The sequence below is a fragment of the Myripristis murdjan genome, chromosome 12, assembly GCF_902150065.1.
Source record: "Myripristis murdjan chromosome 12, fMyrMur1.1, whole genome shotgun sequence".
In the NCBI taxonomy this organism is placed as follows: Eukaryota; Metazoa; Chordata; class Actinopteri; order Holocentriformes; family Holocentridae; genus Myripristis; species Myripristis murdjan.
In genome coordinates this window covers 24,873,249-24,891,827 of record NC_043991.1, presented here as the reverse complement: position 1 = coordinate 24,891,827, position 18,579 = coordinate 24,873,249, and the positions used below count along the sequence as shown (strand labels likewise).

Here is an 18,579-nt window from a genome sequence, read left to right as displayed (position 1 = left end):
TATGTGATTATGAAGCCTCTCAGTTGGCTTCCTATTTCCTTTGATGCTCTTAATCACTTTCACATCTTCTTTTACACAGAAGTGACATGGCCTGCTCCCAGCAGGACTCTTATGAAGAGAGGGCCAATGAGTGCCTGGACAACCCCTCAGATGACCTCTCCCACCATGCCTATCACCAGAGTCGAGGCCCAGACAGAGACCACCAACACCATGACCAAGGCTTGCTGACCACTGCTCAGAACCACTCCCAGCAACACACAGAGAGTGACTACCAAAAACAGGATCCCAGAGATAAGCATCTAAAAGATGGCCATGAACCTCATGATGAGACCTTAGATGGCTCCAAGGACAGTTGGAAAAGAGATGGAGGCCAGAAAAAAGATGCACCCAGTAGTGTCCAAAGTCAGTGGTCCGAACCCAGCTCCAGTTCCAGTAGCAGTGTCAGCCAGCCATCCGAGACCAGCGGGCGAACCCTGACTCGAAGAACTGGGCCCATTAAGAAACCAGTGCTCAAGGCTCTCAAAGTGGAGGACAAAGAGAATGAGAAACCTAAACCTGAGCCTGAGGAGAAACCTGTCCCCTATCGTCTGGAGAAGGAAGTTCTCACCAACGTTTATGACTTGAAGAAAGATAACCAGCCTGTTAGCAACAGGCACTCAGCCTCGCCCATTATTGAGAAACAGCCTGAAGAGAGGCAACATCTGTCACCAGCTCCTGCCAAACCAGAGAGGCCACTGAGCACCCAGAGTGAGGACTCTCCCAAGGAGAACACCTGGGAAAGTGGTAAGAGCCAGTCATCTAGAGACTGTCAAGAGAACAGGGAACCCCAAGCATCCCGGCGCAACAACTGGATTTTTATTGATGAAGAGCAGGCCTTTGGTGGAGCCAGGGGAACAGGCAGAGGGCGCAGTCGAGGCTTTAGGGAGTTTAGCTCTAGAGGAGGAAACCGAGGTGGCAGAGGTGGAGAAAATCTCCGTGGAGTTTACAACAACAACAACAACAGCAGCAGCAGTGGCAGTGGGGCCCAGAGGGCAGGGAGAGGCCGAGGACAAACCAGGGACCTTGTCAAGGTAGAGGACCTACAAAGGGGTAAGCCCAGGAGGCGGAATGTCAGTGAGACCCTGAGTGAAGCCTCTGAGTATGAGGAGCTGCCCAAAAGGCGTCGCCAAAAGGGCTCTGAAAATGGTGAAAGTTACACAGAATCTGGAGAGGTCCGGAAAGCTGACAGAGACTCTTGGAGGTCCAACAAGGTGTACACAGATGACCAAACAGCCAGTGATGTCAGAGATAAGGCCAAGGCCAGCAGGGGGTTTGGAGGCCGCACACTGCCTCCTAGACTGAATACCACTGGAGGGTACAGTCGAAGCTTTGGAGGCTCCAGGGATATCTCCACTTGGAGGGGCCGGGGACCTCAATTCAGTGGCGGTGGGGGTCCCATGCAAGAAAATGGTTATAGTCCTGGAGCTGAGACTGCTTATTCCCGCAGACCCCCTGCTGAACGTGAAGCCCTCAAGTATACCAAGTTCACTGGTTCCTTCATGGAAAATGGCACAGAGGACCGTGAAGGAGAATACTACTTTGACAATGACAACCCTGACAGGCAGGTTTTAAGGAGGCGTCGGCCTCCCCGCCAGGACAAACCCCCACGTTTCCGACGTCTACGACAAGAACGTGAACCTGGATCTGGCCAGTGGACAAGTGATGAGTATATAAATGGCGGAGACTTTGCCAGCTCCTGGCCTAGTCGCTCTAAAGGCAGTGGGGAGGACAGCTGGCCCAGTGGTCATTACTCTGGTGGACGTTCTACCCAGCATGGCCAGGCAGAGGACTGGGAGACAGGCTCAGACAACAGTGACTTTGGTGATTGGAGAGAGAAGCGAGGTGGAAGTGGAGGAGCACCCTCGCAAGCACATGGTGACATTCCCTCCGACTCTGGCCACAGTGAACCAGGCTCTGGGGAGAAGAGGGAGCTTTCCAAGAGGAGCTTCTCCAGCCAGCGACCGTTAGTGGAGCGGCAGAATAGGAAAGGAGAGCCATCACTGCTGGAAGCGAGCAAGATGCCGCGGACAGCTGATAATACCACCACTACTTCTTCTAACAGGAGTGATAGTTGGCAGAATGGCGGTGCTTCCCGTAAGAGGTGAGTTCAGTGAGAGTGCCTCTCTACCTACAGACTGATGGAGAGTACTTGGTCCTACTGGGAAATTCAGTCACAGGTTATTGTAGGTTATTGTAACTGGCACCCATATGCATTGCACCTGCTGGGGAATCATAATACTCAAGTGTCTTGTTTAAGGGCTGCTTGTTATAGTTGCCTAGAAACCAGCTATACAGTCTCACCTTCCTTACTGCTTTTTGTCAGATGTACAGTGGTGGAAAAAGGTTTTCGGACACCCCATGCATTTGTGAAATATTGCATTAACAAATCACTCTTAGGTCTTCAAGTGCAATTTCTTTTAGTACAGTCACAGACAAAATACTAAACAAATCCTAAAAAAGCCATTAAAAACTTAAAATTGATTGGTTCCATAAAAATACATAAGAAAGTTTGAGTATTGGGTCATTTTGGTACCAGTGATGAAGGTCGTTCTTTTTATTAAAAGACACAATTTTTGTTGCCAAGCTTCGTGTCTATATAAGGCCAGCACATTTGAAAGATCTTCAGACACAAAAATGGCTAAAACAAGGAACCTAATGCAGGAAACACGCCTGAAGATAAAGATTAAACTGTCAAGAATTTAGTTTTGTTAGTTTTTCTTGTAAACAATAAACAAAAAAATATAATTTGTATTTGTTTGTATAGATGCAGCCACACCTTTTGAAACACAAAAAAGATTTTTCCACAAATATTTCATGATAATATTTGAGATTGTGAGATTGTGTAAAATTTTGATGGTGTCCGAAAACTTTTTTCCACCACTGTAGTTATAGCATTCATATTGTAATAGAAATCTGCAAAAATATTTTTCAGAGGAAACAGTTTTTTAGGATTATTTTCATCAATATATGACAGGCAGTGCTGACCCTGCATAAAATATTAGCCCAATTACTGAGCATGTGGTTCAGCTATTAGCTTACAGGCCTTCATTATACTAACCCTCTTCATTTTTCTTTCCAGTTTTTTTAGATGCATTAGATGCAACCCCAAAACTGTTGTTTTGGGGTTTCATTTTGTCTTATTCACCTGAGCTGCATGTCATGAAGCTGTAGAAGTCTGACCTACGACCTTTGTTACATTTTAGCAGAAGCCTAGTGCACCCAAGTAAAACCCTGTATCCTTTCCTCTTCTCTTTTCAGCAGGAGCCCAGATGAGTCAGGCCCAGTCTACAGCATAGAACAGCCTGAGGAGAGGGAACCCAGTGAGCCCTCGGGAAAGAAACTAGACAAGGAGCTGAAGCCAGGTTCTGTCAAGTCAGACATGGCTGAATCTCTGTCGCAGTATGAGCTTAACAGCTACCCAAGTAAGTGTTTTGTATTATATTAATATGAATGCGCTCCACACATGAATAAAAGCGTACATTTTTGTCCGGTATAGGGTTGTCAAGATACCAGAAATTCAGAAGATGATACAGTATTTGATTCTCAACACCCGTTTTGATACTACGGTAAAAAAAAGAAAAACCCTCCAAGTATTTAAAACAAACATTTCTGAAGTCTTTTCATGATGGTACAGCTGATCTTGGTTTTCCTCTCAGCCAGCAACTACAGCAACTGATTTGTGCACTTCTAGGCAGGGAGCAAAGAGTCAGAAAAGTTATAGGAGGCACAAATCCAGTGGCAGTTTCAGAAAAAAACAGAACACAAGACTGCTTCTTCCTTGCTGAAATTAAATGGTGGTTAGATCACTGAACTTTGCCATTACTGCCACTCAGTGGCAGGAACGATGGGGTTGATATTAATAAATCAGGAGCCATTAGCTGCCAGTATGCATCAGAGAACAGTCAGTTGCTGCCACAGAATCTGTAGAGGATGAGCTTCTGACTGAAATGGTGGCATGTGGGGAGGGATGGAAAATTTCATGACTGTACACTCTCTCTATGAGAGGGTGCAAAGTCATCTGGTGCAGTGATCTGTTTCCAAGGAAAACCTGCAATACTGTTGGGTCTTCAAGGATGATTGGCAACCACCGTTCTGGTGTTATAAACTTATCTAGCTTAGCCAGGTATTGTTCATATCCACCGTTCAAAACAGTTAAGTAGGAGAAAGCTATGGAAATGCTTTTTACCTGGGGTTTGCAGAAGGGCACAACTTCTAACATTTTGTTAATTTAAGGACAGGTATCATGGTGAAGTATTCTGATACTTGAAAACATGTGAAAACACTTACCTAAGTAGAACTAAAATTAACAGTGCTGACATGTGTTGCCTGCTGGTGGTAAAAGAGGTTGCTGTTGTGTCTATCTGTGGCCACGACAGTCATGCTACAAAGCTCACAGATGATAGTCTTCTATATATCAGCTGGACTATTCTTGCTCTTCTGAGTAGAGTTTCCCATCTTAAGTGTTCAAAATGACCACCATTGTGTGAAAAAAGATCACAAAAGAACAACAGAACTCTACATAAAACTGAAATCATGGCATCGTGCAGTTGTAAATGAATCTTTATACACTTTAGTTTGTAGCTTTCCACCATCAAGACATTGAAAAAAACTAAGCAAATGAGCTAGAGCCATATTAGCAAAAAGAAACATGGCTCATCCTAGTGCAGTGTGACATGAGGGGTGAAAGTGCAACACAGTGAAACACCAATAGTTAAGTTTGAGGAACAATTTTGAAATTGTAAATTTGCTCAGTTGCTCTGTTATAGTTTAATCTGGATCTGGATGGCTTGCATCTCTGATATCAGCCTTATGGTGATAAGCTTGCATTGTGTGATGTTTACATTCACTATAACTTACTTGCTATGAAAAATATTTTTGAGATATTTTTGAAATAAGGATGCAGATTATTCATTTTCTATTTCTATTTCAGGACCAAAAATTGTAACTGTTGATGCATGTATACAAGCAGGGATATTTATTTTCACACTTGTTCTATATTTCTTAAGTGTGTATTTAGCACAGTTTTTTTTCCCAACACAAAGCTTATACTGTTCACACCAAAGGAATATAATGTTTGTAGCTGTTTAATTTAGCTATTCTTAAGCTGAACTGACTGAGCCTGTACATTTATTGAGCTAATTAATGTACCGGCTTTTCTCTGATATGCAAGGCTTATATTGAGTTGTTAATACATTTTTAAAGGCATGTAATGCAATAATTTCTCTCACTAACAGTTGTTAGCCTATTTATTTTGTCACTGCTTCTCTACATGCTCCCACCACCTCTGAGAAAGCAACACACTCTTGCTATATGGACTTGCAGAAAATGTTACCCAAAATTGTAATTTGAATAGCAGTGATGATTATCTATCCATTTGGTTGTCTCACGTCCTCATAAAGCAGACGTTATCCAGAAAAAGCTGTATTTGAGTTGACTGTTTTTAATGACCCCTGTTTGCAGTTGTTTTCTTAACTTGTATTTCCTTTTTTCTTATGTCCACCAATGCCTTTAAAAGTGAGCTGCAGCTCGCAACAACTGGGAAAAGGTGGTTGTTCAGAAATGTCCCAAACTCAGATAGCATAGGTAGAAGCAGGGGGTTGCTCAGCACACACTGGGTATTTTTATTGGTTTCCAGGCTGGTGACATGGTAATTAAGTGTGGTCTATCAAAAGTCATTAACAGTAAAATCCTGCATGGTATATGTTTGATTTCTTCCTGAAATTCATCAGTTGTGTTGACAGATGAGCCAGAAGGTTAAATTAACACCCACTCTATTATCTGCCAATATTTTTGCTTTGACCAAATGCCTTTCTTTTTGTAGTTGAGGGTGATGCAGGGGGTCCAGTCTCGAGTCCAGATGGGTACCAGGATGCTTTGTCCAAAAAGCAGAGACGCCCTCAGGAAGATGAGAGGAGGAGGAAAGAACAGGGAGCCACTGTAAGCTAAACATGAGCTTGATTCAGCTGCTCAGTATTCATACCAAGGAAGGAAAAAATGGTTGGTTATGGAATAAGGCCTACATGTTCTCATAAGTTGTCTTGTTGTTGTCCATATTAGGTGCCAGTGAAGAACAGGACAATCACTTCCAAAATACCACCACGCTTTGCCAAAAAGCAGGGAAACATGAGCATGGAACAGCCTGAGGAGGCACTTTCCTCCAACAACCTGGGAACTGAAATCTGGGAGACCAATAGCTCAGGTGGGTCCAACTTCCACTCATCACTTTATTGATGCTCACCTCTCTGTGTTTGTGGCTGTTGACTGAACTGTTAACCGCAGTCAGTTGATCTCATAAGGTTGTTTTCTTTGGACTGGTGAAACCATCAGGCCATGCTTCAACTAAGTGTTGTTAAGCCTCACGCTGAGCCAGTCAGGGTCATTTGAGAAACTACAGGTGTAATTTAGGTCAGTGGTTTCCAAAGAGGGGTCTGAGGATCCCCTGGGGTCTTTGATGGGCTTCCAGGGTTGTCCTCAATAAAATGAGTTAAAGTTCAGTTTCACTGTAAGTCAATCTTCTAGAAATTATTCCAACACAAAAAATGTATGAGCAATTATTTTAACATGATTTGATCAAACCATTTTCAATCTGTTTGTGTATAAGTTCACAAACATTTAACTACACAAACTAGACAACAATTAAATTGTCATATTGTAAACAAAATTTCCCTGTAAGTTTCTTAAAATATGTTTTTCCTAATTTTCTGGTGATTTCTTTGCTGATTTTTTTTTTTTCTAAAATAATGTGCCAGTAATTATTCGTTGTATTTTCTAATCACCTTTTTCCCATGTTTTTGGAATAAATCAAGTGGGTTTTCCTCAAGTTCCCAAGGTCTAAACAATATGCCACAAACCAAAATATCTTTTTTATATCGTACAGAATCCCTAGGACAGAGTTACTTCAAATTAGGGTTCATAGTTCGATGAATGTCAGCTTGGGGGTCCAGAACATGAAAAAGTTTGAAAAAGCCTGCTTTTGGTGAATTTAGTATTTTTGGATTAACACTTTTTCTCAGAAGCATTATAACATTCACTGGAAGTTTTGGTATTTGGTTTTGTTCAGAGAATTACCACAGCACTCACCTGTTGACTAGGTGTGTGAAAAATAATTATATCATTGATGCGTTATGAAGCTTTCCTGGAAAAGTCTCCATTGACACAAGACAGGTAATCTGCCTGTTGTTGTGCTTAAAACCCAAATTTTATTTGAACATTGTCACAGTGGTCCTCTCATTTATTTCCATTGGCTGTAAAGGGGAACTATGCATCAATTCCCTGTGAGGCATAGTGTTGGCACCCCTGTGTTGCCAGTCAAAAGCAGGCCCCATGACCAGTGACGTTTTAACATTTTAGAAGCTTTTGAATTATGGTGGAACACAAAAGAACAATTCTCCTAGAACCCTATGTGCTAATAGCAGTGTGGGTACATTTTGGGTTTTCTGAAGCTGAAGGCAATATGGAGCACAGGCCCTGAAATTAATTTTTTAACCTCTGGCTGCTCTGTCCTGCATACCACACCAGTGCAAATGTTGGCTGTGTGACATAAGGCAGCATTATTAAACACCTCAGTAAATGCGTGTCTGCATTAAAAGGACTAGATTTGCAGATAATTTTTTTTCTTTTTTCTTTTAATTATACGCAATACCAACAAAACCACACTAAAATTCAGGCTTTGGAGCTTGACAGGACTCTTGCAGTTTGTCAGGAGTGCTACGTGAAAATGAAATGCCTTGACACCCTCAGAGATCACATTATTTGTTTCCATCCAGAGGAGAAAATACATTCTGTTGTAGCAGTCAATGTTTTACAGTGTTTCGACATTCCACTATAGAGCCAGAGATTGGTCTGTCACAGTATTCTCCATCAGAAGTGTTTAATGTGTTACTAGAATTTTTTTTTTTTTTTGCACTGTGCACTGCTACATAGTGTTTCATTTTTATACACTGTTTGGATTTCATTTTCAGTTTACAGTATATAAGAATTTTATATTAAGTACAAACAGATTGAAAAATGCACACATTCAGATGGCCTGTTGATGTTACAGTAACACTAGTGCCTAGTGAATTCCTCCGAATATGATTGTATTTTTTTTTTTGTAAGATAAAAATTGGACCGATCTGTTAGTCTCAACAGTGATGAAGAAAATCATGAAACCTGAAAAAACCTTTCCAGTAATAATAAAAACAAACTCTTGGTGGATCTCTTTTGCTTGACATGGGCCTCAGCAGCTGTATTGATTAAAAGCAGATGTGAAACTGGTACAGACACAAAAAGATTGCAGAAAGAATTGTAACAGGGGTTAAAAAAAAAAAGGTTATCATTCACATTCATAGTAGAATGGCTTTTGAAAGTGGGTAAAACTTGATGAAAGATTATTCTTTTTTGGATAGAAGTTCTTGCTTGAGTTGGCATGGTGTACTAGAATCTTAATGTGATCCTTCATCTTTAATTTTCAGATACTTGAATTACATTGGTGTTATACATATTTAGATTTTTATTAGGATGCCCATTTTTGCAGTAAAGTTGTAAGGGTTTGTAAGGGTAAGTTTTTTGAGAGAAGGATAAATATTGTCTGTATATACCACACATATTATTCATTAATTGCATTATTCATTACCTTCTTCCTCAGCTCTGTCAGTTCAGTCTACAGGCGGGGACTCATGGACCAAACAGGTGTCATACACTGGGAGCGAGCCCAACTCTGAGGTACTATGATTCAGTCAGCTTTAAGTTCATCTTTGCAAAGTCTGCGTAATTTGTCTGCTTGTCTACATAGGCAGAGATTGTCGTACCTGAAATTTGCAAAAAAAAAATTTTACCTGTTGCCTGTGTGATTGTTCAATAACTTTGTGAAAAATAAATTATTACCCTATCCTCATCTTAACCAGGACTCTGATGCTGGCCCAGAGCAGAGCAAAGAACAGCACAAGCCGGGGCCCATCGGCAATGAACGCTCTCTAAAGCACCGCAAAGGCTCAGAAGGTGTTGACCGGCTGGAGGGTGGTCCCATCACACCGGTAAATGGTGTGGATCTCCACGTCGATACTGTGTTGCCTGTGCCTCCAATCGAGTTTGGTGTCAGTGCCAAGGACTCTGATTTTAGCCTGCCACCGGGTTCAACCCCAGTGCCTGTGTCCAACCCCGTCAACAAGCTTCAGGACGCACTTGCCACCAATGTGAGTGATTAGACCACCAATTGTCTTGTCTTAGCAATGGAAAAACAAGACTATGACGTCAGTCCTCATGGGGATTATTAATGCTTTAAAGTATCTTATCTTATTGACTTCTTGAGAAAGGGAAATTGTTAAGGAAATGATGTGGGTGCAAATTTGTGAAGTCTCAGTGACAGAAAATGTCAGTAGTAAGAAATGACGACGCACCTTTTTTTTTTATATACAGACATCAGTAGTATACATGTTGACATATCAAGTCAAAAGATTATTGGAGTTAGCTTTTAGTTAGCATTAATTTCCTGTCACGAAGATAACTTGAGCATTGTAACCTGAAACGAACTGTTAGAGGTGTGACAAATCTTAATACAGTGCTGAACAATTCAGCATTTAGGTTCAGCATTTTCAGCATTTAGGTTTGATTTATCCTTGCGAAATGATTTGCTTGAAATTTCTTAATTCAGTAAAATGTCTGGTTGTAAACAACACACCACAAAAACGCTTTAGCCACCCTGGAATATGCCAGTCATAATTTTACTAGCACATTCCAGGCTCTAATTTGAAGCAAAAACAAATAAGTTTCCCTTTAAGGGACAATAAAATTAATTGATGAAGGGTCTGAGATGTTATTAGTGTGGATGTCAAATTTTATCAACACAAGTCAGTGTGCCTGAAATGGATTTGGAGAATCCATCTAAAAACTGACACTAAATCTAAAAATTGACTGTGTAGAATTATGGTGAGGGAGTAGTAGTGGATTGCCTTGGAGCATGAACCTCAAATGGTGTTGAAGTTTAGTAAAGAGCTGGAATTAATGGAAAGATCTAGCACTACTCCCCCACCTTTCTTTGTGGTCCTGGGACGTTGAGAATGATCATACCTAGGGTAAAAAGTTCATTTAAGGGAAGAAAATATCTGGTTATAACCAGGGTTCACACAGACCCATGATCATATCTAGTCTGTGTTCTATAATCACATCGTTAACCAGTAGTGCTTTAGGAGAAAGTGATCTGATGTCAATAATTCCTGTATTCAGACAGGGAAGCCTATCAGTAGTCTCTGTGCAAAGAGTTGGATTAATAAGAACTAGGTTGTTATAGTTAATCTGTATGTGCCAAGGGTAAAATGTGCAGTAGGAGAGGTTCACTAGACTAGTTTTTATGATGTACAGTTGGAGAAAAGGGTGGACAGGGAGAGGGACAGAGGGAGGTAGCTATGTATACTTTGAATTTTAATAATTAATTAATTAATTAATCTTTTTGTCTCAGATTTGGGTCAGTAGAAACCTAATCAGTGTCACCTAAAGATTCTGTCCTTCAACATGTGTAAAAAGATACTGATCAATACTTATACTGTGTTTATTTTCCTTTAACAGCCGGCGCTCAATCAGAGCATCCCCATGCTTCGCTCCAACCACCTCCAGCCTGGCATTAACCTCAACCCCATCTCCTTTCCCAGCGCTGACCTCACCCTCAAGGTACTGGGATTGTAATCCACACATTCCAAGCTATACCATAGAATGACCATTAAGCTAAAGTCCAAATTGGCCAGCCTTTTGACTAATTAAGTGTGTAACTCAGCTTTGAATGTTGTTGTTTCTCTCTCTAGATGGAGTCTGCGCGCAAGGCATGGGAGAACTCCCAGTCCCTCCCTGAGCAGGTGTCTCCTGGGGGAGGCGCTTCAGGTGCCCAGCCTCCATGCAGTGCCGGCTCCTCCAGTGGTGTCAGTTATAGTTCGTTTGGAGGGGTTTCCATGCCCCCCATGCCTGTGGCCTCAGTAGCACCTTCAATGTCCATGCAAGGTAAACGCTTTTGTTTGACTTTTTTGTAATAAATACCGCGTTGATTTGGACTATTGTGTAGGTCAGTGACAGGACTGAACTAACTTCTGTTGTTGGTTTTCCCATCTGTAGGCAACCATATTCCTCCTTTGTATCTGGATGGCCATGTCTTCCCTAGCCAACCACGCCTAGTACCGCCCACCATGACTCAGCAGCAGACCTACCAGCAGGTACACACACACACACACACGCGTGCGCGCACATACACACTAACACACTTGTGTTCCTGTAAACAGACCTGTTGTAATGCTTTGTCTGTCCATCCAGGCAGCCGCAGCCCAGCAGATTCCCATCTCTTTGCACACGTCCCTTCAAGCCCAGGCTCAGCTGGGTCTCCGGGGAGGCCTGCCTGTGTCCCAGTCACAGGAGATGTTTAACTCCATCCCTCCATTTAGGTACTACAGTTTCCATTAAATTACCACTGTTCCCATTGCTTTCCTGAGCTTGAGCCACCACATCTATTTCAATATGCAGCATTTGATGACATTCCTTAGATCCACACTGTAGTTGATGATGAACAATGGCTTCTGCATAATCACTGACTTATGACTAATCTCTGAAAGTTAAGTTTGTTAAAGTGGCTAGCAGAATGACCTGTACTAAGGGAGATTACCTGCAAATAATAGAATGGTTTAATGTAGGTGTGAGATTGGCATGATGCTGCCTCCCAGTCCTACAGATTGTCTCCTAACATCTAATAATCCCCACCTTTACTCCCAGGTCCCAGGTTTACATGCACCCGAACCTGTCCCAGCCTAGCCCCATGGTGCTGTCAGGTGGAGCCCCTCTCAAGGGGCCCTACTCTGCTTTCCCAGGCATGCAGCCTTCAGATATGGTCAAGCCCCAGTCAGGTTCCCACTACCAGCCGATGAATGGCAGCCAGCCGCTGGTCTATGACAGCCAGATGAACCAGGGGCCGGGCATGGGTTCCTCCCAGCTCATGGACTCACAGCTCATCCAGGTTAGTAAACAGCGAAGGCTCAGGTTCAAGGTAGCTGTTATTTTTTATTTTAATTATTTTTACGGTACTGTTAAGTTGATAAGAGTAAGAGATATAATCCTCAGCGTACCATGTTCATGGGGTGGCTGTTACTGTGATTGTTGAAGCTAGCACAGGATAGTGGATGCAGTAGAAGAGTCGGGGTGGGGTGTGGGAGGGTAAAAATTAGGATGTAATCAGATTGGATTAACCCCACTCTTACATGTGAAGTAACTTAATTGATCCCCAGCAAAACCAGTTGAGAATAAATCAGCTGATATGCATAGAAAAGACTTCAGTGTCACAGTATTGTGATTATTATGCTAAAAACATTTTATTGAAAAATTACATATTTTAGTTGACAGTACCTTTGAATATTATGAGACAATGCATATACAACTTAGAGGGATAATGCCATCTAAATACCTTCATGCCATCCCTGTAACTCCCTCCCTCTCTTCACCCAGGTGACAATGCCCTTACCTGGCTCTCAGCTGCGTTATGGTTCAGCCCAGCAGCATCTCATCCTGCCACAGTCCATCCAGCTACAGCAGGGACAAAACTTGTCTGTGGGCGCCCCACGTCGAATGCTGCCCCCTGGTTCCCAGCCCCCTGTCATGACTGGCAACCGAGAGGTGAGACCCATTCAGTTACCCTTTTAATATTACTCAGCTGTGCTCACATGGCACATTGATAGTTTTCAGTCACGTGACTTGCCGATAGCCCTGGAGGGCAAAACAACGTTCCAAGATGCTGGCGAGCAACAGACTCTCAACTGACAAACAAGACGATAGTCATTTAAATCACCTGTCAACAGCCGAGAAACAAAGATACCAAAATAAGTTGGAAGTGTTGGGCACTTGTGACCCGTATACAGCACCGGCTGCTGTATACGAGCCGTTAAACACCGCTATGTCCTTGCCGAAACTTGACTTTGGCAATGCTTACATTTACCTGATTGAGAACCCGTCACCCTACACCGCTGCCAGAATGAAGGCATATAAGAGCACTGATAGTTATCGGTATTTCCGATCAGGATGGGTAAAGAATGCTGCTGTTTGGGATAGGGATGGGCGATATGTTATCGTTTGCGATATATCGTCAAAAAAATTCCCCACGGTAAGAATATGTCATCTCGCGATAATAACGATAAACTCCTGTTGATGACGTAATTACGTGCGCAACGCACTCGCCGCTGGCAGCCGGCAGCTCACATGTGTAGCACAATAACAAGCATGGCGGAAGGCGGGGCTGATAGCGAAGAGCTCGTTGCTAAACAAGGGTTAGGGTTAGGCTCCAGCTTGATTATCTGGAACTGGTTTGGCTACAGTAAGTCTGACGTGGAGCAAACATCTGTCATATGCAAAGTTTGCAAAAAAGCGGTGATTACAAAGGATGCAGTACAGGTGTACTACTTAAACTTAATTGGTATAGTTTAGTAGCGTATTTGACTACAGTAAGTATTATTTTTGAGCAGTATTTGTGGGGTTCTCAAGACTGAATGCGGTGATAGATTTGTAGTCAAAAAGATGGAGTTGAATTGTTTTATATTTTTTATCGTCACTTTTATCGTTATCGCAATAAATGCCAGAAATTATCGTGATAAATGTTTTAGTCCATATCGCCCCTCACTAGTTTGGGAAGTAAAGTACAAGGCATTCTTCATTCTGAAAGCAAAGGTGAGTACTAATTTAGCTAACACTATCTATCAAATTAATTTTAATTTACGTTAATTCATGAGTCAGTTTCAGGGACGTTGTCGTCAGTGTGTAGCATAACGTGTGTATTTGGAGGGCTGCCATGGTTTGCTCTCCCCGGGGGCCGACTTGCCTTTGATAGCGCTGATCCACAGATTTCTCCTCTCAGGGTAGTCTTTAAAGGACGGAATACGGTAAAAACACCGGCTTTTCTCCGCGGTGGTTTGTGCACCCGACTGCACAACAACTGTCCGGCATTTTCAAGGAGTGTGTGTTTTCTGCCTTGTTGTAAGCCTGCCAGTGGCGGGCAGGTGTACCGTTTTGCCCTCCAAGGGGGCGTTCCATATGGACCGTGACGTCACATGAAAACTATCAATAGGCCTTTTGTGGTTGTAAATATTGAGGCTTAAAGTTGCCTGGGGGCAAGATGTGCCAGCCTCATATACAAATGATGTGTTCCTTGAAAACCTTCTGCTGCTATTGCATGCTGTTACTGTGTGAATAAAGATTGGTGTCTGACAATTATTTTCCTTCAAAGATGGCTGCAAGTTCTACTCTAGCATTTTCTCTGAATGGCACATCTCTATCTTGCTAATGTGTAAAGGTATTGCATACTTTGGTGGTTATGCACTGACAATATTGACATTCCCCTCTCTTTCTCAGGGCTCACAGATGGAAATGAAAGGCTTCCAGTTCTCTGACAAGCCCAATCATTCTCCAGGCATATCTGGAGGATCTTACAGGTGAGGTGAAATGACAAATACAAATGATAGAACTTCACCATATATTAAAACTGCCAACACACCATTATAATCACATTTTTGTTCCCTAAAATCAAATGAGAATGGAACATGGAATATACATGGAACAGTAATGCATGTTGTACAACTCAAGTGATTTCTATTCTCCTCTGTCCTCCCCAGGCCTGGATCTGCCAGCCCCAGTGGGAAGCCATCTGGTCCGGGGGGCCCTGTTGGTCCCCTACCTACACATTACACTCAACAGGTAGTTATTGCTCACACTTATATTAACTCTTTTACAGAAACCAAACACAACCCTGGAAGATAATACTAGCCCCTGGCATGTTATTGTTTTCCCTTACATGAGTAAGAATGTGCACAGGCTGCAGGTTACCAGAAAGTTGGAGCCCGGAGTGTTTCACTCTGATATTGTCTCACATAATGGCACTGGGTGGCTTGAAACTGTGCTGTGCCCCCTTGTGACGCAGCCATAGAAACCTCATAGCTGAGTCAACACAACAAACACACCGTTTATTTTTGCTCTCCCATTTCTTAGAGAATTTTCCAGGACATGATTGCTGCAACGATAAACACATAACGTTAAAGCATTGTGTACTCACTGCAGTAGTCTGGGTATTTCCATACATCACATCGCTATTACATTTAAAATGCCATTACAGTTGGCAGTGGTTAAACAGTCTTAATCTTCTACTGAGCCCTATGATTTGTGATGGTTTGTACCATAATTTTCCAAATATATAGCGTTCCAGTTTTTTTTTTTTTTTAAATTTTAAAAAATGGTTTAAAAGCCCCACAACTCTCTCTGCTTCAGCAGCAATGTTGATGTTTTTGCTAATAAATCCCTTTTATCTATGTCCTAGAAATTAATGCAGCATAAAAAGGTTATTCAGACATTGAATGCTCACATGCTAATTTGCTGTATTGTCATTTGCCTCCCACATTCTACCCACCCTCCCACCCCCACACCCTCACCCTCACACCCTCACCCTCGACCCAATAGGTCCCACCTCCGCAGGGCAGCATGGTGATGCACATGCGGCCTCCCACCACAGGTCCTTTCCCTACCCCTATCCAGAGACCAGTCATGCAGGTCAACAAGACCGTCATCATTCGCTCCCCCCCTTACCCCAATCCCGGGCGTGAACATCCCCACTCCACCCCCCCCTCGGCCCCCGAGCCCCCAGTTAAAGGGCCAGAGGATGGCATGAAGGTGAGCCACCCACTGTAAATATAGGTAATTTAATTTAATCCATTTCCTTTTTCTCAACTGACCAAACTAAAATATACATGTTTTCAATGAACTGTTTACTCTAGACATACTTTATATGCTTTGCGTAGCTTCATACTAATGATGGCATAAATCCCTTACTATTGATGATTATGTGTTTGTGTACATATAAATTTATATATCAGTACATAAATATGTGTACATATATGTATCTGTATATATGTGTGCATACCTAGTTACTGACCTAAAGACAGAGAGGATATTTGTTTTACATGTAGAAAATAACTGTTTGCTTGGTGTCTAATGGTTCTCTCCAAATATTTAACAGTTTTGCTTCTTTTCTGAATGATGGTCTAATGTGAATAAATGACAGTTTGGTGCAGCAGCACTCTAGGTCTTAGTAACTCTTGTCTTTTCATGCTGCAGAATAAAACCATACGCGAAGTGCGCAAGGCAGTTGGCGAGGGTAAGGCACCATCAGGGGGCATGACCAGCAAACTCCAGGAGCCTCTCCCCTCCACGGGGCAAGCCAAACCAGCACGCACTGGAGCCATTAAACCCCAGGCTGTCAAAGTGGAGGAGGGCAAGGCATAGCAATGGACCTTAAACTCTTCTCACCACCACCCAGCCTGTCAATAGAGCACCCCTTGGCCAATGTCTGAGCCTTCTACGACCCACTTCATCCCAAGGCGCCAAGACAAGGGGCGTCCGTGCAGACAGGCGTACTGAACTATCCTTGGAACTGTCAGAAGTGGACACTATTATTTCACACCACATATAGATATATCTCTATATATCTACATATATATATCTATATATATCTATATATATGTAGATATATATAAAAATATATACATAGACATAAACACTCTTCTAAGCAGATCTCTGCAAGGTCCTCTTTAATTTATTAATGTTAGTCCTTTTTTAAGAGGAGAATAATGGTAAAGAGAAAAGATTTCTGTTTTTGTCTTAGACTCTTCAAAGTGGGGAAAAGGCAAATGGCCAACAAAGACAGATGGTTCATTCTCCACACCATCTTGCCAAACTATGTACTCCCTCTTGATGGACTGTAGCCTTTAAAACCAGGCAGACACTTGATACAGGTCATCATGAGAAGCTAAGTCCGTTAACTCTTTTTAAAAAAAAATTTGAAATGCAGAGGGGCACTTTGTCATTTTTTTTCCATTGGCATTTTTGCTGGTTGTTCTGGAGTTGAACCTTTTTCAAGCTATCATGTACTCACCCAGTTGTAGAGGACTCCTTTTATTCAGTCAGCGAGAAATTAACTCAAATTTGAGGACATCATTGCTTGTAAACATGGCAAGAGTGAAGTGCATCACCTTAAACCATGTATCCTCTGGGGTACTTCACACAGCTCATGAACTGAGACAAAACTGCTTAGATAGGTAGAAAATATTTGTCTTTTATTTTATTTTTTCCTAAAAATATGTTATTTGCTTTTCTGTTCTGTTGCTTGCTTTCTTCTGTATGTAAGCTGAAGCAAAAAGATGGACATTTTATCAAAATCATATTGCTTCCATGGGAACTTCACCGGCATTGATAAAGCGTGTGCATGTGACGTGCTGAACATTGTAAACTTTGAAGGACTCCTACCCGGAACCTAGCGACATTTCAGAGAGACTGTACCTGAAGTCAGTGTACATATGCTGCCACAGAGTGTTTGGATTTTGATCAACCAAGCTGGAAACAGTTTTGGCTTAACTCCATAGTTGTGGGGGGGGAGGGGCTGCATTCATGATTACTGTAAAGGACTCCCCCTAAAAAAAATAGCTGATTGAAATGTTTGCTTTCTTACTGCTTTGTTTGGGTTGTAATGAATTAAAATGTCTGTTAGATGAACATGTGATATAAGTGATGATTTTACTTCCCTCAACCTAGAGTGTGCTTTGCGATTTCTTTCTGGGCCCCCGAAAGGCCTTTTTTCTCTAATTCCGTTTGAATCCAGCTTAATGGAAAGGTGAGGAACTATGAAGAAACCAACCCACCACCATTTGATTATTCAGCTTCTGGTCTGTGAGGTGGCACTAGCAATAAAATGCAGCCTAACTATAATCACAATCAGGGTCCAAATAACTATTTTTCTGTTAAAAGGTGATGATCACAGCAGAGGATGTTGAGCATTGGTTGTTGAATTTAAAAATATGATCTTTGCTTAAGCTTTTTGTGAGCACTGCAGTTCCAGTGGACTACGAAGGACTTTTTAAAAAAATGTTCGTTCTATTTGAAAATGTGAAGCTGTTGGAATCATCTGTTGTTTTCTTTTTGTTAATGGACACATTTTGAAACTCACTATGCCAATGTCATAACTGGTTAAATGTTACTGCTTACTATAACGCTCCATGACACTACAAAATGTTCCGATTTATCTTTATGACAGTGTTTCACTGGTGTATATGCATACTTAATTGTACAGTCAAACTTTGTCAGTGAGGGGGAGGCTTGAAACCATGCTACATTTTAGATATTGTGTCACTTAAAAGGATTTAATGTTTAAAAAGGTCACTATGATGTTCTCAGAGTGGACTGCTTTTACGTGATGATAGGTTTATCTGGGCTTGGAGTGTTTTTTGCCCCTTATCCTTTTACTGCGGAGGATCCGAAAGCTATCATCATTGTATACCTGCACCAAAATGTTGCCCTGACTTTTTTGTACTTTTAAGATGCATATTTCATTTTGTCAAAGGACCAGTGCTTTCTAGAACTGATCCAACAGTCTCTATTTATCCTACCTGATCTTTATCCTTTCAGATATTTGGTCATTACTCTCCCTTTCCTTGTTAAAAAAAAAAAAAAAAAGAGCTTATTGAAAGAAAAATAAATAAAGAAGTTGTGATTTCCTAAATCTAC

The 18,579-nt window shown here is 41.9% G+C and overlaps 1 protein-coding gene across 3 annotated transcripts in view; it reads left to right on the top strand.

The window, feature by feature from the left end:
• prrc2b (proline-rich coiled-coil 2B) overlaps positions 1-18,579 on the top strand; it is a 40,241-nt gene extending 21,662 nt beyond the window's left edge. For 2 of the 3 annotated variants that reach the window (XM_030066089.1, XM_030066088.1), the window contains exons 16-31: positions 80-2,140; positions 3,298-3,461; positions 5,861-5,976; positions 6,097-6,238; positions 8,666-8,742; positions 8,925-9,212; positions 10,582-10,683; positions 10,815-11,007; positions 11,119-11,216; positions 11,314-11,441; positions 11,767-12,007; positions 12,493-12,660; positions 14,386-14,465; positions 14,646-14,727; positions 15,484-15,693; positions 16,138-18,579. In XM_030066089.1, coding sequence (XP_029921949.1) covers positions 80-2,140; positions 3,298-3,461; positions 5,861-5,976; positions 6,097-6,238; positions 8,666-8,742; positions 8,925-9,212; positions 10,582-10,683; positions 10,815-11,007; positions 11,119-11,216; positions 11,314-11,441; positions 11,767-12,007; positions 12,493-12,660; positions 14,386-14,465; positions 14,646-14,727; positions 15,484-15,693; positions 16,138-16,305 — 4,318 coding nt within the window. In that variant the 3' untranslated portion in view covers positions 16,306-18,579. The remainder of the gene's footprint in view (positions 1-79; positions 2,141-3,297; positions 3,462-5,860; positions 5,977-6,096; positions 6,239-8,665; positions 8,743-8,924; positions 9,213-10,581; positions 10,684-10,814; positions 11,008-11,118; positions 11,217-11,313; positions 11,442-11,766; positions 12,008-12,492; positions 12,661-14,385; positions 14,466-14,645; positions 14,728-15,483; positions 15,694-16,137) is intronic. The other variant, XM_030066090.1, reaches the window with a different exon arrangement.